The 23,374-nt window shown below is 35.7% G+C and overlaps 2 protein-coding genes across 4 annotated transcripts in view; one reads left to right on the forward strand and one right to left on the reverse strand.

Moving 5' to 3' along the window:
- The window catches only part of LOC104092002 (CHD3-type chromatin-remodeling factor PICKLE-like), a 59,008-nt gene extending 47,152 nt beyond the window's left edge, over positions 1-11,856 (reverse strand). Inside the window, exons 1-10 of one of the 3 annotated variants that reach the window (XM_070182626.1) lie at positions 11,669-11,856; positions 10,922-11,068; positions 3,585-3,722; positions 3,321-3,475; positions 2,933-3,094; positions 2,036-2,277; positions 1,842-1,937; positions 1,529-1,665; positions 1,206-1,415; positions 1,014-1,121 (exon numbers count right to left, since the gene is read on the reverse strand). In XM_070182626.1, the coding sequence (XP_070038727.1) occupies positions 1,014-1,121; positions 1,206-1,415; positions 1,529-1,665; positions 1,842-1,937; positions 2,036-2,277; positions 2,933-3,094; positions 3,321-3,475; positions 3,585-3,722; positions 10,922-11,065 (1,392 nt within the window). In that variant the 5' untranslated portion in view covers positions 11,066-11,068; positions 11,669-11,856. Of the gene's footprint in view, positions 1-1,013; positions 1,122-1,205; positions 1,416-1,528; positions 1,666-1,841; positions 1,938-2,035; positions 2,278-2,932; positions 3,095-3,320; positions 3,476-3,584; positions 3,723-10,921; positions 11,069-11,434; positions 11,646-11,668 lie in introns of those variants that run through there. The other 2 variants (XM_070182624.1, XM_070182625.1) reach the window with 2 other exon arrangements.
- A 7,794-nt stretch (positions 11,857-19,650) lies between these two features.
- On the forward strand, positions 19,651-22,971 carry LOC104092003 (U-box domain-containing protein 4). The gene is made up of 2 exons (XM_009597473.4): positions 19,651-21,547; positions 21,786-22,971. Exons 1-2 carry the CDS (start codon positions 20,961-20,963, stop codon positions 22,699-22,701), a joined length of 1,503 nt encoding a protein of 500 aa, XP_009595768.1. The 5' UTR covers positions 19,651-20,960; the 3' UTR covers positions 22,702-22,971.
- Positions 22,972-23,374: the final 403 nt, after the last annotated feature.

Below are 23,374 nucleotides of genomic sequence, written 5' to 3' on the forward strand. Positions count from 1 at the left end.
AATCTGACTGATGAAATGCAGAACTTGATCCATCCCCTCCATCTTTCCCCAAACCCCATCCGCTTCATAATGAAGTCCAGGAACTCCCAATTGACATGATCGAAAGCCTTCTCAAGATCCAACTTGCACAGTAATCCGGGTTCTCTATTTTTCCTTCTGGAGTCTACAAGTTCATTTGCCACCAGAGCAGCATCCAGGATCTGCCTACCTTCCACAAACGCATTCTGGGAGGACGAAACAGACACGTCAAGAACCTTCTTGAGTCAGTCTGTTGGAGAGCACTTTAGAAAATATCTTGTAAATGCTCCCCACTAGACTAATAGGCCTATAGTCCCTGATGCAAGATGCGCCTTCTTTCTTAGGCACAATGGTAATAAAAGAAGCATTGATGCTTCTCTCGAAAGCACCATTCAAGTGGAAATATTCGATGGCTTCCATCAACTCCCCCTTAACGGTGTCCCAACAGAGCTGGAAGAAGGCCAAGGAGAAACCATCAGGCCCAGGGGCCTTAGGCCTTATCACCAGCACAACTCGACACAGCATCGTGCACCTCCTCCTCCTCGAAAGCTCTTTCTAGCCACTCATTGTCTCCCTCCCCTAGATACTTGAAAAATGTTACATGATCTATGATTTAAAAAAACAGACATGCAAGGAAATGAAAATTTACTTGAAAGATAACCTGAAACAACAGGTTAAGGAGGGTTTATACGTTTTCTTGGGGCATATTTATACATCTGTCGCATACAGCTGCAGCCTGCTCTTCCCAAGGGTGTTCATTATTTAACAAATCCATTCACATGTTCGAAAAAAGGGGGGCAAAAGCTATAACCATAGAAGTAGAATAACTGGTCAAACAAACGTAAAGAAAGACGGGATTAAATTTTGTACCAAAAATTTTAGTATGGAGGATGTAACATCAGGATAAATACACTCTGTAATTCTGCATAACTGGGTATCTGAACATGAAATGAGAGAACTACAAGGTGCATAGAAAGCAACCTATTGCAACAAACCTGAAGGGGAGTTCCAGTTAAAAGAACACGATGTCTAGTAGAGTACTGCTTCAAAGTTGAAAATAACTTGGAATCCTTGTTCTTCAGACGATGACCTTCATCAACAATCTAAATGCAAATGTCAAGAATCTTTTAGAGGCAAAACAAATAACAAGCGCTAATGGCACAATTGAGGATTCAGAAAGCAATTACCATGCACTCCCACTTTATTGGCTTCAGAGAGGCACTATCCATGTTGATCATTTCATATGAAGTCAGGAGGACATCAAACTTTATCCTATCTTGCTTGCTTTTAACAGTTTGACCAGATTTCTTTTTCTTGCTCTTCTTGAGATTTTTCGGGAAGAAAAATTCATATTGTCTAATAATAGCACGAGCTTGTGCACCCCCGACATACATAACCTACACACGTCAATTCTCTTCAGGAGAAGCATTATCTGCTATTCATTATAGTAATCATAACAGTAATTATTGTTACGCTATTCATAGTAGGAAATAAATCACCTCAAACTTACCACATTCATTTGAGGAGCCCAAGTGGCAAACTCACGCTCCCAATTTCTCAATGTGGAAAGAGGCGCTACTACTAAATGTGGAGAAACATTCTCTTTAAAAAGGGAGGCTAAAAATGCAATACTCTGTATTGTTTTGCCTGCAAGCTTGGAAATGTATCAGCAAAAATAACCTAATAGTATTCAAGAAGAAACTATAGGCAATAAGGACAATAAAAAACAATTTTTAGAAAAGGACCGTGCAGCAGCAGTATTACGCAAATAAGAAAAAGACGAGGAGAAACTAGAAGCAGTGGAAGAACAAAATATATCTTACCTAGCCCCATTTCATCAGCCAGTATGACATGTGTCTGTTTGGACCAAGCAAACCGCAAGAAATTCAGCCCTTCAAGCTGATATGGATGCAGTGAACCTGTATTTCAACCATAGATGATGATTAAGGAACTTCACTAGATAATAGATATATACAATAACATAGTGTAGACAAATTAAAACCGATATCAGATATACCTCCAGAAAGAAATTCAGGACTGCTTTCATACTGTTGAAATTCTTTGGCTTTCTTGTTAGATTCTGTTGTCTCTTTAAGCTCACCCTTTTGTTTTGAAGATTTTTTATATCTAGACTGAACTCTATGAAATCTTTCAATTTCGTGCTGAAAAGAGGAAATGTCTGATTCAAATTCCCAGTAGCACTCATCATATGGAAGCTCCTTCCACTTTACAAGATACTCTTTTTCTTCACCATCTCCCCTAAGAACAACAGCATATTATTCAATGCAACTTAACCTGAAACTAGAATTTCATGCATAGGCCGGAAAAATTACATTAACAACTAAGCCGCAGTCCCAAACAAGTTGGGGTCGGCTATATGAATCCAATCTGACCATGCTACTCCATATAAACTTATCTCGGGCTAATATTATTTAATAAAAATAATTAATAAGAAATAATTTTTTTTTTTAAAAGTATTAGAAGTTCATTTTATTTTCTACTGACATATTAATCTCCCAAAGGTAAAACAACTCCTAGAAATGAACAATTTAGGAAAAGAATACAAATAGTAGGTACTTTCACAATCTATTACTACATTTCCCATGCCACAGTCATGGCCCCCATGTGGGCACTAACATGTCTGTGCTTCATCAACACAAACAAATTTATTTCTTAATAGAGGTCCTCTAGTTCTAATCATTAAGAATCCGGAAACTGACAATATGGCAAGAGCCTAATTCTTGCAAACATGGGAAATAGCAAACTTTAAGAACTAAAACTTTTCAGAAGCAAAAGAAAAGCATTGAACAGAAAATTTTGAGGACTAGTTAACAGCTCAACTTATTTTGTTTTGTTTTGTTTTTTGGATAAAGCAGCTCAATTGAATATCTACTAGTCAATTCTTTCAAAGAACCTGCGAGCGAGAATTCGATCAACTGTAGTCCACTCAGGACGGATTGCGACGTATTCCTCTTCAGAGTTAGTCATTGATGACATTTGGCGATGGAAGTTATTCACTTTAGTCTTTAAACGGGGATGCGCTTTGTAAGCTTTTAAAAAATCTTTCTCTGGCACCCTGCATGTAAAGCACAATATGACTTCAAATACATAAAAATGAAGCTGTCAAAAGGTCTAAAGGAGATAACGTAACATATTAAACTGATAATTTACACAAACAAGCGTTATGGTGAAGCATAGAACACAACTATAAGCACTACAAGATGCCCTTAGTTGCTGTACAGCTTTCATAGATGTAAAGAGAATCTAGAGCAAATAAAGTAGTAGTTTTGAAATAAAAATACCATGTGCAGTGAAGATAAGACAATCCTTTCCACTTAACAAGGTACTGTTTAACAAATACTTGCTTCGACCCAAGCTTGGAAGCATCATTATCATCAGCAACAGTTGGGCGCGTTTCACAATCCAATATCTTGTCAATATCATTTAGGGGACTCACCTGCAGAAATGGCAACATCGAGAGTAAATTTAGGGGGGAGGGAAAGAGAACTAACAAGAGTATCAGAATTCCATGTGAAATATATAAATTTGATAGAATGGGTACATACACATTCAGGGCACCACCAGCTGCTTGGCAGAGGAGCCTTTAGTGGTGGAACTAAACACTTGGGATGGTAAGCGTAGTTACATGTTTCGCAGTACAAAAGGTTACTATCTCCTCCACAAGCTTGACAAGACTCGTCTTTCTATCAAAAGAGTAAATTTGCATCATAATTTCTGGTGTAAGTAAAACGAATGAAGATCAATACCATGAAATACTACAAAAGAGAGCCTGTTTCCAAGAAGCTGTTGATGCAACCATACTAGAATTGTATTACTATGTACTGGCACGTGTTTATGATTTATGGAGCTATTGTGTCATTTATTCTCTAAATACAAGCAAACTCCATAAAGCAACTTAGATATGCTGTAATCGATCCAAGGACAAAAGGAAATTCACATGATTCAACAGGAGGAGGCCAGTAGTCAGTAGTACTCCTCTTCATCAGCCTATTTGGGAACACTACCACACCACGAGAAACGAAAAACTTTCCTCTTTCTTTTTAACTTATTGTTAGTAGCCATATCAAAAAAAAAAAACAATAGAAGACATGGCTAAGGGAACTCTAATCGTGAAGGGAGGGGATCCAATCCATTACTGGGGTCAAATAAAGGCAAAAAAGGATATGTCAATTACCTCGCATGAACAAGCGTTATCCGAGGGCATGTCTAATATTTCCACAAAAAATATTTAATTAAAAGAATCTTTCACTAATCCACTCAAAGAGGAAAAAGTGAATTATGCATGTGCCATTTATCATTTTACAGACTCCCGTGGACAAGTTGTTCAGACTCAAAAGAACCCAATCCAATCCAAACGTTAATTAAGCCAGTTCAGTCGTATAAGTATAATACGTCTTAGCAAGTAAACATTTCATTATTTCTGATTATATTTGTTTCCTATGAAAGAATTACTTTGTAAACGCCACATAAATCTTTAAACGCAAAGTCAAGGAGCTAGAGTAGAAAGGTGTCATCTCAATGAGGAAAGAAAGTAAATTTTCAACTTAATCCAAGAGTTGAAAGCATATGAAGCAGGCAACACTCCTCAATTTAAGGCAGCAACTCATTTTGAATTAACTGTAATGCTGGAGAAAGTACAGAATTGAAAAGGAAAAAGACAAGCTTTGCAAAATTAAAATTGAAAATCAAAGTAAAGTACCTACTTGTTCAATATTTGGATAGGATATTTACGACTCAACTATTTTAGCCTATCAATATTTTCTAGAACTGAAGAAACTAACATTCAAATCTGAGCAGTGCACCTGCAGTACTGGTAGGCGATAGCATCTTAACTAATCTAGCAGCTTTCAAATTGAATGCCCAGTACTTCCCGTATGCTTTTATCATGCGTTTCACATATCTCAACCGTAGACCTTTTACATGATACTTTTAATAAAAGAATTTAAGGTGCACAATTGTCTAAAGTGAGGGTAAAATTAAGGGTTAAACTGCCAGCATTCTCTTTTTCCTTTTTCCTAAAGTTTTGGGAAGTGTCGCTCAATTTTTAACTAAAAGTACATATACTGAACAACAGAAGGCAAAACTTTCAACTTTAGGAAGGTTTCTTAAATTTCTTTTAACAAAAAATTAAAATTAAGATGTTCAAGTCGCAACTTGAAATAATTATTTAAAATCCCCACTAAGCACAGCAAGTGACTACCCGAATTCATAGAAGGAAACACCGTAAAAGGATCTTTGAATTAATTGCTTTCACTGTTTACATTGAATTAAGAGCTACCAGTGACACAAACAAATAAATGAAACAACTGTCGTAAAGCTCATTGACACGTCACCCAGTCTGATACCTTCAGAATCAGACTATAGATTTTATGGGACAGACACATCATATAAGCTACAAATATATAAGTAGGACATCGGACATAAGGAGTAGAACCAATTCTGGCTGCAGCACAGGAGCTCAGGCACTTGCAAGAGGACAACATGCGACCACTAACAACCTCTACACATACTTAAAGTACATGTTAAGACACTTCATTTGACCTTGTAAAGAAATCTATAATAATTCAACCTATAGTCTTAACTATGTTGGCCACGCAACATGTCCCACCATGGTCAGGCTCGAAAATTCATATAATAATAAGTATCATCAATCATCTTTGCGAAGAAATGTTTCTACCATCGGACATAATGGACTGGTGCTCCACTAACACTCATGTGGCTTATTTGGAGAGAGAGAAACAAAAGAGCTTTTAAGGGGTAGAGATGAGTTTTTTTTCCGTTGAGGAGTAGATGAGTTTTTTTTCCGTTGAGGAGTAGCCTCCTATCCATTATTTTCTTTTGGTGCACCCATGAAGTTCCTTGTTGTATAGAAGATTGGGTATCTCGTAGAAAACCATATTTTGTAGGTTCGTACAAACCATATTTTGTAGGTTCCCTACTTTTTTGGTATACTTCTTGTATACGGGCGCTTTTGTTTTGGCCCTGATTTTAATGAAAACTTCTTTGCTTGATCAAAAAAAATGGTATAGAAAGAAATTTAACCAAAAGTGAAGATAGGCTAGGAGATGAAACTTTGAAAGATAAACTAACAGTATCCAAAATAAATTCCTACATCCGTTATCATTTCTCAGTATCTTGAAATGCAAAAGTGATGTTTTTAACAATCTGATTCTTTATCTATACAACAACACACTCCCACCGTGTGGGGTCTGGGAGGGTAATGTGTACGCAGATCTTACCCCTACCTCGCGGAGGTAGAGAGATTCTTTGTCTATAGTATATCCTAAATAGTGGTGTTATTCAGTTAACGAAACTTGTTACGTTTATCTTCAAACTTATAACACCCACCATAAAGAATAAATTGGAGGTTAAAACAGACACTATATTAAGTAGCCGGTTATCTCCTTTACTTCCATGTACTTTCTTTCTCCAGCACCATCCAGTTTGTTACTTTTCCCGACTTATGTTTATGTTTCATTAGAGTTTATCCAAATCTAACTTACAGCAGAGTGTGCCTTGGTATCTAGCTATTTCGTATAAATCAGATATATCTTTCGATTAAGCAAAAAAATTATTGATAAATCAAATATATGCATTTACGTACACTAAGCTGGTGTTATCTTTACAAAACTGACATGGTACAAGTGTGCATTAAGCCTTCCAGAAACTAGCCAACTATCGGTGTGCCCTAGTATCTAGTTTTCAGAAATTCATTTAATTTATGACTGCTTTTTTTAAATCAAGATGACTGTTTTTACTACAGAAATTAATGCTTGCAAATTAAATAGGATCAAAATAATACAGTGAATTACTATATGCGATTAAAACTGTGTCTAAGAATTGCCAAGTACAGAGATTAAATGAACCTGTAATAGCTGCATGTTCTGTACCCAATCATTCTCTAAGCTTCTTTGCTATTATAATTTACTTTCCAAAAAACAAAACATTTGAGTACAGGTTGCACGTAGCGTGAGTCAGATGTAGAAATTTGTACATCTTAGGCTTCCATTAGCACTAAACAAGAAGCCCATTTGCTTTTTGATTGTGTCTGGATCTAATCAAAACAGCTACCTTTTGTCTTATCGTGCAAAGCAGATATGTCTTTGACTAAATACTAACAAATTCTGTTGCTGCCTTTATTTACAGCTCTAACATATAGAATCTATGACCCGAGGTTTCTTTAGAAGACATTTCATGGTTCACAACAAAGAGCCAAGAGAAAAGCAATTTTATATCTTCAGAAGAGAGATAATATAAACCACGAACTTTTGAAGCGATAGTTTTGGACTGTGAGTTTTTTTAATAAGAAAGCTTTAGACTATGAGGTCAAACAAACTTTTCTTGAAGGCAGTAACAATAAACAGTTTAATCACATTCCGAAATGATCATCCTAAGTTTGTGAAACCCCTTAATTGTTTTTTATAAGTATTGTAAACACACAGCTTTTTAGTTTCACATTCCTCAAGTTTTTTTTTTTTTGATGAAGTAATTGATTTCATTTCTTCTTCTTCTTCTCACCCTTTCCGAGCCGAGGGTCTATTGGAAACAGCCTCTCTACCTGCATTAGGCAGGGATAAGGTCTGCGTACAGACTATCCTCCCAAGACCCCACCTGTTGGGAACATACTGGATTTGTTGCTGTTGTTGTTAATTGATTTCATTGTTGGCATCAGGAAGATGTATAATAGTTACAAAAGAGTTATAGCAAAAAGGAATAATGCCAGCTCTAATACATATGTACAGGCTAATACTAAGGAGCTAACAAAAATTCACATTCCTCAAGTTTTCTACAACATAACTGCTAAGAACACTTTCAATTTTACTATCTGACCTATAAAGTTGGGTTCGGCAGAAATTATAAATAAATGAGAACATTATGCTACTATTATTCATTTGTGAAAGACATACTATATGTATGATTATGCTATAGCACATATGAAGACAAGATGCTCAATCAAAATGAATTCATCGGAAACAGCCTCTCTACCTTCACAAGGTAGGGTAAGGTCTGCGTACACATTACCCTCCTCAAACCCCACTTGTGGGATTACACTGGGTTTTTTGTTGTTGTTGTTGTTGTTGACAACCCAACAAAGGATTGATTTATCCTAAAAACCACTACGTGTGATTGAATTAAGTAACAGAATGAATGGCCAACAAATAGAGGGCTTCACAGCTGATAATCAAACTATTGCATATAGCATATCATGATTTGGCTTGACACAGTGTTAAACCGAAAGCTCCCATATGAATTATACGAAATATTGATGTAGTTGTTGTAAAAAATTTAATTTGATTGATAGAACAAAATCAAAGTTCAATCATGATTAGTTACATAAATATACAAATTCATGAATACATAAATTCAAGTAATTAGTGAAAGAACAGTTTCATTTTTTTTATAAGGTAAATTGTATTAATAAAAAGGGAGAAAAAACTCCCGCATACAAGAAATATACCAAAAAGTAGAGAATTTACATCAGAACATGATTCTCTACAAAAGACGCCCAATCTTCTACACACGTAGGGGCTATATGTGTGCACCAAAAAGCGATCAAAGATAAAAGACTATTCTTAAGATGTGAAAACGGAGACTCAATCCCCTCAAAAACTCTCCTATTTCTCTCCCCAGTTTCATTTAGGCTCCATTTGCTTGCACTTAATGGATGTTGAATTTAACTTGTTCGAACCTCAGATGATTAAGTGCATTTGTTTGTTTTTAAGATTTAACCACTAAATTGGTTTGAATTGACCTGAATCATTCCGACCTTACAAAGTCTTAAATTATTAAGAAGCTATTCAAAGATTTTTAAAGATGATTTTTCACCACCACTCTGTCCACAAACACCACCCGCCACCACTAAACACCACTGTCAGCCACCAGCCAGCAACCACCACAATCAATCAGCCATCACCACCATCACAACAACCATCGCCGCCACTGCCAACTGCCACCACTGCCAACCACCATCATTGCCAGTCACTACCATACCAACCGCTTCCACCATCACCAGCCACTACCACCAACCACTAGCACCAACATCACCACGGCTAACCATCAATGTCACCACCCTTTCCACACAACAACCACCACCATCAGCCACCACCACCAAATACCACCCGCCACCACCAATCACCACCTTACAACCTAATAATTAGTGGATATGATGTTTAAATAATTTTATTTGATTTTATATTTATTAATTTTATAAGAAAGATAACTTATATACATTCCGAAATTGAGAAAACAAATAGACTTAATCATTCTGTATTCATATCTAAATGCAACATAATAATAATTACATTCAAACAGTTTAATCATTAAAAATGGCCCCTTAGAATTAGAGTTTTGAGGCATCCTAACAAAGGACGAGAGTTATACAAAATTAGTACAGACAGAATAACATTTAAATATACTCCATCCTTTTTAATTTATGTGACACACTTTCTTTATTAGTCCATTTCAAAAAGAATGGCGCATTTATATACTTGGAAATAATTTAACTTTAAACTTTCAAGTTACCCTTAATGAGAAACTTTTATAGTCATAAAAATTGAAAGCCCCACAAAAGCTTTTACCTTTTCAGCTTTTAAGACCACAAATTTTTTTTTAAAAATCCTTTTTTTCTTAAACTACGTGCCGAGTCAAACAGCGTTACATAAATTGAAACTGAGGGAGTAATAAATTTCCTTTCATGACCGCACACTTAAATCAAACTGTCAAAGAAAGAAAAAAAATTAACGGTCGGTCTCGGTTTTCTTTTAAAGTATGTTAGATATCATTTCTTGTTATCTTGTGACATTTCACAAGTTAGTCTTCCACTTTATAGTTGCACGCTACAAGATATCTCCGCTGAAACAAAATTAAACATGCATCCATCACCAGATACAATCTTCCAAATTAGCGGACAGAGTTGAGACGAACCATTGACCTTGAAAGAATGCATGTTCTTTCATTTTTGACTATATATATTAAAATGGTCCAAATTTTTACTAGCTTGACCGACCGTGATAGTCCTCAAAATCAGTTCCTCTTCATGAAAGTCATCGGGTATATAATAAGAGACAGTGATCCTAACTCTTCATCTTGGAGGATGCTATGATGCTAGATAGGATGATTGGTTATTCCTACTGCAAGCATGTGATGCATTCTCCTCTACTGCATATCCTTCTACAAAAAATTAGAAGGCAACAGCAAAGAAACGTACCTAATAGAAGATCAAGGTGCAGCAGTTACACTTAGAAGGAATTCAGCAAATCTGAAAGGAACCAATCAGGCCCCTTTGGGGACATCCGATTAAAAAAAAGGATGCAACCACAGTCTACAATCAGTCTTTTACAGACACCATGAAACAGAGGAACGAGCATATTCAATTACTAAAGTTTGTAACTGATCTTGACTCCGGTGTTGCCATTCTAACAATTTCAAGAAAACAGTATAAACATGTATTTATCTTCCGACTAGCACACACACACACAAGCTGGATTAAGTTAACTATGATTAAGTCATCAGACATAGCAAAAGGTACAACTTTCCCCATGATGAACAAGCTAAAGCCCAAGTCGTGTCTAGTCTCTCTAAGTCATATCTTAAAGCTGAAAATAGATTTCTGAAGATGATTCCCACACGTAGACGCACAAAAATTAATAGTAATGTTGGCTGGACGAGCTATATGGGGGGGAAAGTAAAGGAAAGAGATGGTAAAAGAATTAGCAATAACGATCCAATATACAACAGAAATTTCTAAATGAAATTCACAGTTGTAGTCTTGTAGATGCAATGAAATGACTTGTACCATCCAAAGAAAGAACCCTGCTTCGGAAAATGCCAAGTAAAGAAATGGTAAAAGAATTAAACAATCCCCAATCTACAAGCAATTTACCGCATCAGATCGAACAATTTTCTCAATTTCCTGCTTCTTAGTCCCAGACTTTCCAGGCTTCTCAGCTTCTTCATCAGACTCATCTAAATTGTAGACAGGTCTGCGATCTGATCGCACACGAAGCCTCTCCACCAAGCTAGCCATTTTCTGCATTCACACAAAAGATGAGGAGACCGCCCAAAAAAATTTATACACATTCAAACTTCTACCAATAAAAATAATAATAACAACAGCAACAAAGGAAAACAAAAGAACGAAAAAAGTTTCTATCATTAACAACAACAACAAAACAAACCAAATGGCATGAAAATCAATTGAATTAAGCAAAACATAGAAATGTTTACTTCTCTTCTAAAATTCGGGCTATATGAATCTCAGTTTTTGCTGAAATCAAACAAAGGAGTGAGGAGGGAAAAAAATACACAAAGATCAACCCTTAGCCAGCATCCAATCAAAAGTCCTAAACTTAAAAAGAGGAAGAATGAACTGAGTTGAATTAAATTAAACACAGACACGTTTGGTCCTCCTCAAAATTCAGGCGAACGGAATCTTCGTTATTTCCAGTCCAAACAGGATATAAAAAGAGAGTAGTGGAAAGCACCAAAAAACCTTTAAACGTTAACGCCGTGAAATCAAACACAAACTAAAATGTGAGTTAGAATTCTAAGGAAAAATGGATGAAATGGGACTAGGGCTTGGAGTTTATACAGAACTCCTTTAGATTACAACAAAGAGGGAATGAAGTACCTGGTATCTGTTTGTATATATGCCAGAAAGAGAAAAGGACACGCCAGAGGAAAGCGACAAATGCCGTTGGGAGCACAGATTTGCTGAATTGAACGTAAGGAATAAGAGGGAACTGATGTATGCTAATTTCCACTTTCCCACCACAACAAGAGTAAGAACTTCAGTTCCTCTATTTTGGTACTTAGTTAATTTCGTATTATAATTCTCCTCCCTCTTTAGTTCTTAAAATCTCGACCAACCCCTCTTCTTTTGGAAAATTATTTAAGGAGATTGGATATTTCTTTTCCTTTCCTAATTTGAGGTACTCTAAAATCTTTATTTACCCTTTTTGCTTTTTGGGGTTTGTCAAAAAAAAAAAAAAAACATGAAAAATGAGGTTCGACGACGTTTTGTCCAAGATGAAAAAGTAAATTTATAGAGCTGACTCAATCGCTAAAGGGTAATGTTATTGTTAAAGCTTTTCTTTTTCTTTTTTTTTAAACCGACCGTTATGTTCATTTATAAGTAGTTCATACAAAAATTGACTAATTCATAAAATATTATTAATATTAGCCATATATTACTAATATTAGCCAATTAACTATTTGTAGCAAAAAAATATCAAATTTTTGCTTTCTTTTGAGTGGGTGTTATTAGAATAAATTGGGTACATCTTAAGGAATCTCAGTTTTGGGATGATTTGGTGAAATTTTGAGGTGGTTTGAATTAAAAATTCGAAGTAAAAATTGAACATGAAAAAAAATAATATATGTATCACATTGTGTATCATTTGTGTATCACATATGTATCAATTGTGTATCACATGTATACATGTGTGTGAGATACATGTGTCGCAAAAAAAAAAATTGAACTCGATTTAATTACGAATTTTGATACAAAACCAGTCCAAATCACCTCAAATCTTACTCAAATTTTGTATATTGACTTATCTATATGTTTTCAATGAATTTCAACTATACTCATTGAAAAAAAGTTTCTTTTTTGCTTAGATCTTTGGAATATTATATTTTTATTTTTATTTCATCACCTTATTTGCTACCTCATCCATGAAATTTTCTTTCCGTCTTGCATCTAATGTTGGTAATCATGCTTAAAAATATGGAAGGAGATTTTTGCATGTGATTCTTTGAGAGAAAGAACTTTATTTATTTGCTTTTTTAATTTTTATATGTGTTTGACTAGTTTTGGTAAGTCTCTGACTAATGGCTAGAGGTTGGTAAGTTGACACTTATTTGGGACATTTGTGTAAGTTTTCTTCTTTTTTTGGGTTTGATATTGTGAAAGTTTATATCATGTGATTATAAATGTGAAATTTATTAGAATATGACCGCACAATATATGACAAGATAAATCATATTAATATTGTTTAATAAATCTACTTGATATACTATAATCTTAAAATAATTAAAGTGATTCTCTTTCTGTGATGGAGTCTCGTAATTAGGGGTAGGCATCGGTCGGTTCAGTCCGGTTATGAATATTATAATCGATAAGATATTAGTTATCGGTTATCGGTTTACCCGATAAGATAACTCAAGATGATGTGACAAGCCAATATCATGATTAGCATATTCTAAAACTGCACTCTCATATTCAATAGCCTTGTTCAACATCAAGAATGTAGAATTCCACCTTGTAGGAACATCCAAACATAAAGATTTTCTAATTAGATTTTCTTCATCACAACATTCCTGAAACTTTTTCCACCTAGCAGGAGACTGCCTGATATATCTCACTGCTTGCCTAATACATTCAATAGACACAATTGATTCTTTTATACCATCATGAACAACAAGATTCATAATATGAGTCATACACATCACGTGAAGGTTGTGCAACTTTCATAAAATTCATATAACCTTCCTTTTCAACAAAGCTAAAAAGAAGTCTATCAACGATCACCATACGACACAAAGCTTTCCTACATTGTTCTTGATCAAATTTCCAAGGAACAACAGCTATATCACCCTTATTATCCCCCGGAACAGGTTGAAAGGCTAGTTTTGATTGACTTTTTGCAACATCTAAAGGTATTTTTTTACAATTGGTTATATGTGTAAGCAGTGATTTCGTACCATTATCTTTTGTATTAGCAAAATATTCTCTTTTGCAATATTTACAGGCACCCTTTTGATTTTCTTCCGAAATAATAATTTGGTCAAAATGATCTCATGCAGGAGACCTCTTTTTTCTTTGTCTCCTTACTATCGATTGAACTAATTGAGATTGTGCTGTTGCATTTGAATTAGAAGCTCCACTTTCATCAATAACCTTATCAATTATGATATTTTTAGCCATGCATTTGTGTCAATGCGAGTTTGAATTTAAAAGAAATCAAGCAGCGAGGCGACAACATCTTAAAAAACGAATTAGAAGAATCTAGACATAAGGCAACTGAAGATGAAAAATCTAGACATAAGGCAACCGAACAAAATACATATTGGTTATCCTACACCTACTTTCTCTGTGACTTTACAATTAATATTCTCATAAGTTTTTCATTCTTAAAGCTGATTTTATGATTTCCTAGTACAAGACTTAGTTGGAGCAACATAGACAATTATCATATCATCACAAATCCTTTACATACCACTAGGAGTGCTTAACGTGGAAGACCAACTTAAACTTGACTTGAAATTGTTAAATGAGTTCCATGTAGACAATGAGTATGAATATGTACAAGATTAGTTGTTAACTACATTCAAGCAATTAGTGTGTTGCACATTGGAATAGTTACCCAAAGTCTGATCTAATCTGAAATTTTGCATAAAACAGATAAGTTGAATTCAACAGTCAACAAACTGGCCAAACCTAGGGCACAATAGGCAAAAACCATTGAAAAAAATCAATATATTAGCGAGAAACACATAAAAAATCGAAAACCGCAAATACATTTTCCTTTTTGTTTAGCCATCTATCATCCAAAATCAATTGGCCCGACATATTTGGAGTCAGTCGCATTACTAAAAGGGGTGAAACGCATGTTCTCAAAAGTTTTTCATTCTTAATGGTCAAACTCAAAATTTCTTATTAAGGATAAAGGAACTTGAGCAAATTAATTTCATACTAGTTGTGGTGGAAAATCAAAATAGAGCATAAACGATTCGGGTAGGCAACTCAAAAATAAACTGATTAGAAAAAATGACACGAAGATGGATTAGAAATCAATAAACGATTGAATCAACTGAAGATAAAGATGAAGGCAAATAGGCAACCGAAGATGAAGATGAAGCAACTAAAAACTTACACGAAGAATGAAGATGAAGCTGAAGAATGCGGTTGAGAAATATGAATTGCGAAGCAACTGAAGAGTGAATAGTCTGAACTATGAAGAATGCGGTTGAGGATGAGAAAGAATAGGAAAGAATGAAGCCCTAGCATATCCGCACATGTATATACTTAAGGGTAAAGTATTAATTTCGTTAATCCTTATTGGTTATCGGTTAACCCAATAACAGAATTGCCAAACCGAGGCCCGAACCGATAACCCAATAGTGAAAAAATTCTAAACCGTTACAGAACCGTTAACCCATTAACCCAATATCGATAACCCAATAAATAATTAACGGTTCGGATTATCAGTTTTACCCGATATATGGCCAGCCCTACTCGTAACTATAATTATAAGATCATTATACATCATTTTTATTAATTTATTCCTTGTCTACTGTGTAATGTATGACTAATTATTAGTAAAAGCATAAGATCCATATATGTTTAATAGAAAGAATTATATCAATTTAGAGCCTGTACTTATTGTGTAACTGAAATGTAACTAATAATTAATAGGGAAAATTAGACATAAATATAACTAATACACATATATTGCAACTAAGTGGGCTATATTTAACCTTGCAAAGGTGTAGTCCAAAAATAAGTGGCTAGGATTCAACATTCAACTTCAAATAGGTTCTCGAAAATATTATTCAATATTTTTTTAAACGCTCAAGCTTTTAATCTGATTTTCGAATCAGTAATTGTGATATAAATATTAGTTCAACAAATCACATCCATTTAAGTGGTGAAAACTATATTTTTAAGATAATCCACCATCGTTGAACACACTTAAACAAGAAGATGGCATTTGTGCAATAATAAATACATTTTGAGGTTAAGTCTACTAATGAAACTTAGAGGGAATACGACACAAAAGTTCAAAGAAATCTTGACTTCATTTCTTATTTACTTTAAAATATAACGGTTGCACCGTAAACTTTTATATGGCACGTGATGGTAGGTTAGTAACTCGTATTTTAATCATATTTTGCACTCTAATTACTGCACTTTATTCGTGTTTGAGTTTAATTGATGATGATTTGCACTTATTGCGTGTTATATGCATTGTAAGAGATGATTCTGAGTTAAGAATATATTTTGGAGTTAAATTGAATAATTTTGAGCTTTAAAGCATATGCGGTCTCGGGATTTGAGTATTGCAGGGGCACCACTTTAAAAACAAATAAAAATAAATTGTAGGAGCCCATAAATTAACTTGGATCATCAAATATGCATAGGTACTTAAATAATCCTACAAACCAGTGCCTCTGTCCAGTTTTTGTGCTTTTAGTGGGGGAGCATAAAATACTTAAGGCGTCTTCACTGCATATATATATATATATATATATATATATATATATATATATATATATATATATATATATATATATATATATATAATTTATATATAATTTTTTGCCGAGACTAACAGGTTCTGGTGACCGCCCTTCCCCCAACGTAGGCCCGCTCCTGCTTTGAAGTATGAGTAAAAACCCAAGAAATTAAATCGGAATCATGTTCGGGGGTCGAAGACCAAGTTTGAATATCAAAAAGTGAGAAAAAAAATCCCACTCTAAGACTTTTTGCACTAATGCGCCGCATGGGGCGCGGCGCGGCAATGCAACTAAAGATGTCTGACATAATTTTGTTCTCTTAACTTCTCCATTGGCGCGGCGCATGGTGAGCCGCAGGGCGCGTCGCGCCTGTGCAATTTGACAAGTTTTGTCACTTCGGCCTATAAAAGGGAGTTCCGTTCGGACCCACTTCTACATAGTATAAATACACCAAAATACGATTTTGAGAGGACTTTTGACCTACGGAAGATTAGAAAAGAAATGGAGACTCCAAGACATAAGAATTCATCATTCTTCCATCAACTCAGTACCCAATTTGGATTGAATTCATATTTTCTTACTTAATTTTATATGTGGTAATTTCACTATTATGGAGTTGTTTTCCCTTAGGTTTATTATAGATATGGTATATTGTTAATTTGACTAGGAATTTGATTCTTGATAATTGCTTGAATTTATTTATGGAGTTTTGAATTGTATTGTGAAGTTGTTCATTATTTTTGCTTAATCGGAAGAGGAGTTTGATATTGAAGTTCTTCGCATCTTATGCTCTAGTTTAAATTCTGATTCATCTAGGTAATCGAAAGAGCCTCTTGAATTTTTAATTGAATTAGGATATAGAAAAATATTCGTGAGAAGTTACTATTTAGACTAAAACCATCATTATATTCATAGCATTTGCTCGTCGTGTTTCAATTGGATTATATCCGAAAATTAAACTTTAATCGAAAGAGGAACCTTAACTTCAAGTGTAATCTAATAATCTGATGAATTCGCGAGAATCAACAGTATTATAAACTATCTTGAGTTAATTGTCTTACACATGTCTAGTCAATCGCCTTACTTCTCGCACTGATATTTCTGTGTTGCTCAATTTTTATTTTTCGTGATCAATTGATAGTTGTTTTAATTTTAGTTGATAAACATTCCAATCAAAATATTGATCGTCATGGATAGCAGTGAACTAAGAAACTATTCGAACATTGTTTAAATTCAATTCATATAGAGACAATAATTTTACTATACCGTCTTTGACTAATGAGTATTAATTTTGTGTTGTACTTTGCGCTCGTCAGTACGTTATGTATCTCATTTTTAAGGTAATGAATCAACCTTCTGAAAAAAAAAAAAGTGAAAAGCAAATGTATATAATTGAAGGGAAAAAAAACGTTAAGTTTGAGGAGGCCCGTATATGTTATTCCATAGTGTACAGATAACCGAATGATTATTTATTCATTGCAATATAGTTAAGAAGAATTTTCATAAACTATTATAGTTTAATGCCTAGTAACTATAATTTGTCTATTTACCATCTGTAGCTATTATTTAATTGTTACTAAATTATATCACTTGTATTCAAACGTACAACTGTGAACTGTATTCGTTCGTGCACCGAATACAATGTGTATCAACTATATTCGTCCGTGCAATTGTATTCATTCGCGCAACGAATACAATATGTATTAATTGTATAACCAAGGCGAAATATAAGAGTATATACAAATGATACAACATTTGTTTTTATTTTTTTGGTAAGAGGGGAAACGCGCAGCCGTTACAACCTCTGTCCTTTGGGTGAGCACTTTGTGCGCACGGGGTAAACCTCCCCGTGTAATAGCTTGTTGTTACGCCTCGCATTATTACGTCGATGTTACGCTCCGCAGTAATTTATTACGATGATGTTACGCTCTGCAGTAATTTATTACGACGATGTTACGCTCCACAATAATTTCTTACGACGATGTCACACCCTGTAGTATTGTACGTTGAATTTGTCGTAAGATAATTAACATCAGTTCAAGGACAAGATTATTTGGAGATTATAAATATTATGTAATTTTAAATAAATGATGAGTAAATTCGTGAAGGTGAAAGGGTAAACGAATCAAAGAAAACGAGTTTCGTCGAAATTTGATAATTTGGGATAAAATATGGTCCGAGCTATAATACCCGGAATTTATGGATTAGTGCCATACAAGGTACCACATGACCATGATGGTATGTATTATAATGTATGTTAAAAGCGGGTAATACTTTAAGTAATTTGAAATAACTCTTAATTATGTGAATAATTGGTTAATTATTGGATAATGAGATATTACCTAATTAATTAGGGAATTATTGGATAAGGATTTATTTCCACTACGCGGCAGCCCCCCTCCTTCAAATTAAGTGACTCGTACACCTAGATTGAAAGGTGGCAAAGGTGTTATACACAAGACACTTACGTGTAAAGCCATACATAGAAGTTTGGTATTTTTGGCTTCATTTGGCTTAAGATACGCAAGTAAGTGATCTTATAGTGTTCGTCCTATTATGAAGATTGCAAAACAGATGTGAGAATATATGAAGGGAATTCATAACGTCTTCAACAATTCCTACAAAGATTCCAACGCTAGCAACCTCAATCTAACGAGATTTCCACAAGATTTCTTGAAACAAAAATTCCAACGAGATTTCTTAGCATCTTAAGCAACGTGAAATTTTGCAATTATAAGGGAGTACGGTGCAACCTTTCTCAAGAATATCGTACGGGTTTTTTCCCTACTCCAAGTATGTTAAGGCTATCTCTTCTTTCTTTTTCGTATAATTTATACGACACGAACGAAAGGAGCAAATGCAAAAATTCCATAAATGACTTTATTCATAGAAGTATTAGAGATGTCTATATTCTTGAATTCCCATATGTCTTATTATTCTATCGTCTGTTCATGGATCTCAGAAAATACGCAAGTTGATAAAGTTTGTTTCATGATATTAATCAGAGGTGTAATGGTGTTATGACGTTCCGAGAGATTTTATTGACGCACTTCTCATGCATTGCATTCATTTATACATGTACATTGACCCATGACCATACAACGTTATATACGCGTATATATATATATATATGTGTGTGTGTGTGTGTGTGTGTATATATATATATATATATATATATATATATATATATATATATATATATATATATGGGAAAAGGTTACGACATTATATACAGACCACCACTTGATCAGCCGGTATACGTTGATGATTTGCCCATAGTGGCCGAAATGATATGATGGGATGCCCTCAGAGGCTTGATGATGTTATGAACGCATATACCTATGCATGATATGAGATTTATATGCATATGCATGACATTATAAAAATGAAATGCTTCGCAAAGCTATGCAGACGTACATGTTGAGTCTTTTACTCCATGTTTCTCCCATGTCTATTATTTACTGATTTTCATTTCTTATATACTCGGTACATTATTTGTATTGACGTCCCTTTGCCTGGGGACGTTGCGTTTCATTCCCGCAGGTCCCGATAGAGAGGTTGAGAGTCTTCCAAGTAGGCTATTAGCTCAGCGAAAGGTATTGGTGCGCTCCATTTGCTCCGGAGTTGCTTGTTTGGTCAGTATGTTTTAGACATATATTGTTTGGTATGGCGGGGCTCTGTCCTGACCCTTATGACAATTATGTATTCTTAAAGGCTTGTAGGCAGATGTCATGTACGTAAAATATTGTATGGCCTTGTCGGCCTATGTTGAGTGTACGAGTGATCGTTTTGGGTCTTATAGGCAAGTATGTCATATGTATAAGTTTATTCCCTCATGCTTTACTTCGGTTTATTTACCCATGATGGAATGATACGAAAGATACGTTATATTGGTACTCGGTTGTGTAAGGTACTGGGTCCGTCGCGGCTCTCGGTTTGGGTCGTGACACGTGCAAACTACACAAGGGACGTAAACCGCACTAGACAAGCCATGTGCGACATGTTCAACCCAGAAAGCATTGAGGGAGGAATCGATCCCAGGTCATCCGTAGACCGTACGGATAATCACCCTCCAAACCAACTAGGCAAACCCGAAGGGTTAATACAACATTTGTTGTCGCGTAATTTTCACGTATAATTATGGCACTATAACATAATTTGTAACCAAATGACTACCCACGGTTTTGTCTCGTCCAAAAGTGCCAAGCAAAGTGCTAACTGCTAACTTTGGCATTGAAACATTCATGTCCAACTTTACTCAAAGGGAAGAAAAAACAACAATTTATGGCGAAGAAGATTTTTTTTAATTTGGGAGACTGGGGTCGGTGGTGTACTGGGAAATGGCTTCTTTTAGACGGTGTATGCCTCTTCATTCTTCCCTTTTTTCCAACTACTTTCTCTTCCCTCCACACCATTATTGAGTATTACTTTCCTCCACACTGTCACTGTCCCTCTTTCTCTTTCTTTTTTTAATAATTCAATCATATAATATAAATATAGTAGACTCCACAGCACAGCGCTGCACTCTCCACTCCTTGTGCACACCTAAGTAGTGCGCTAGCTCTTCTGCTGCTACTTTTAGAGTTTGTTTAGTTCGGAGAAAGTAAGAAACACGCGCCTCCGTTCTCCGTCCCCGAGGTAACAATCAACCGTCGTGTAATGCAGCATTGCTGAAAACTAGAATGGGCAAGTGTCATCGCGGAAATGACGTGGCATCGGTCGTCCTCGACCGCCCTTCTTCCACTCCTCCCGGACCTGATCACTTCAAGCTATGGTCTTCTTTTTCTCGCGCTTCCTTCCGCCGCATGATCCTCGACGCCTTCCGCTGCGGTGGCGGCGGACGTCACAAGCGTGCTTCCAAGTCTCCTTCCGATCAGCCACCGCCGGGACCGGGACCTGTCGATCCCGTCAACCTAAGATCTGAATGTGAACGCAACGTAAAACAGAAGAAACCTGCCGGATCCGACAGGTTGTCGGAGCTGTTGAGGCTTTCGGAGTCGTCAGAGAACGAAGAAGACGTCCGGCGAAAGGAGCAAATGTTGGAGGAGTTGAAGGGAGTAGTCAAACGCTTACAGAGTAGCCACGTCGACGCCGTTTTGGAAGGAGCCAAGGAGGTCCGGCGGTTTACTAAAGAGGACTCCGACGCCAGAACCACCCTTGCTTTGCTCGGAGCGATTCCACCGCTCATAGCATTGCTTGATTCAGAAGATTCCGTTTCTCAGATCGCCGCTCTCTATGCTCTGCTTAACCTTGGAATTGGCAATGATGCGTAAGTTTTATTGATTTTCATTGTGCTTGATTCAGTATACCTATTGCTTTATTCTAGTCGAGTTTAAGTTCTATGCTGACGATGTTATTTGTAAGTAACTTGCTAACAAGTTAAATTATTGATGTTGTAAATTTTTTTGTTACACATTCGGTGCATATAGTTTAAATCCATTCTCTAGTATAGTAGAAGTACATAACAATGGTAGCTAATTTTTGCTATTTTTCGTTTTTAAATGTAGAAATAAAGCAGCCATCGTCAAGGCAGGGGCTGTTCACAAGATGCTCAAGCTAGTAGTAATTGAATTTCCAAACCCAGAGGTCGCTGAAGCTGTAGTTGCTAATTTTCTTGGATTGAGTGCGTTGGACTCCAATAAACCCATAATTGGTTCATCTGGAGCAATTGCATTTCTGGTGAAAACTCTGAAGAATGTGGAGAACACAAACAGTTGTCAAGCTAGACAAGACTCATTACGAGCGCTTTACAACCTTTCCATCTCGCCTTTGAACGTTTTCCCCATACTTGAGAGCGATCTCATATCGTATCTCATGAACAAATTGGGAGATATGGATGTAACCGAGAGAATTCTGTCCATTCTTTGCAATGTAGTATCAGTAGCAGAGGCCCGGAAGGCAATTAGTAGTGTACGTGATGTCTTCTCCATGCTGATTGATATTCTGAGTTGGACGGATGCACCAGGTTGCCAAGAGAAAGCATCATATATTTTGATGGTGATGGCTCACAAGTCATACGGAGATAGACAGACAATGATTGAGGCTGGAGTTGCTTCAGCCCTGCTCGAATTGACCCTTCTAGGCAGCACATTGGCTCAAAAGCGGGCGTCCAGAATCTTGGAATCCTTGAGGGTGGACAAAGGGAAGCAAGTTTCTGAAAACTATGGAGGTGGTGGTGTGGGCGCGACGATATCTGCCCCACAAGCTTCTACGGCATATTCTTCAAGTGTTCAATTGAAAGATCGGATGGATGATGATATGATGAGTGAAGAGAAAAAAGCAGTGAAGCAATTAGTTCAACAGAGCTTGCAGAGTAACATGAAAAGGATAGTGAAAAGGGCTAACTTACCCCATGAATTTGTTCCTTCTGATCATTTGAAGTCCCTCACATCAAGCTCAACTTCTAAGAGCCTGCCATTTTGAAATGACTCAGTATTTTGGTAGCTTGGTATTTTCTAGTTAAGGTATGGTTTTGTCTTAGCATGTCTTTGATGCAGTTCTAGTTTTGGAAACTATATGGCAATATAGTCAAACTGGTATATTGTAAATTTTAGTATTAGTAAATTAGTTGCCTTCCTTCTTGCTTAATTTCGTGTTCATGGATATCTACTACTGTTAGAGAGTTTGTCCTTGCTCTATATTTAGTTATTGTAGACCTCCCATGCTAATAAAAAGAAGTGGCATTGTTGTTGATCGGATTCATATACATTTGCTACATATGCAATGGAGTATTTGTTATGTTGTGGGAGAGAGTTTACAAGACTATATTGCAGCAATATCTCTTTCTGAATCTTGATTTTCTAGTCAACTTGATTTGTTATGCAACTTTGATTGCCGTCCGAGTCAGAGGCGGAGCCAAAATTTGAAGTTTATCGGTTATGAACTTATCACTGAATTATAGCTAGTCTCAGTTACTAGATTTACAATTAGATATTTATACATATTAAATGAATTTTTTAATATAACTACAAGATCTAACCAAAGTAGCTAGTAATTTAGCTCCGCCTTTCGTCCGAGTTGAAATAATTCATTAGGAGATAAGAGATGGGGTTTAAACAAAAGTATAGTGCAATTTCATGAGTGGGATTTATATTTC

Source organism: Nicotiana tomentosiformis, chromosome 8 (assembly GCF_000390325.3).
Source record: "Nicotiana tomentosiformis chromosome 8, ASM39032v3, whole genome shotgun sequence".
Taxonomy (NCBI): domain Eukaryota; kingdom Viridiplantae; phylum Streptophyta; class Magnoliopsida; order Solanales; family Solanaceae; genus Nicotiana; species Nicotiana tomentosiformis.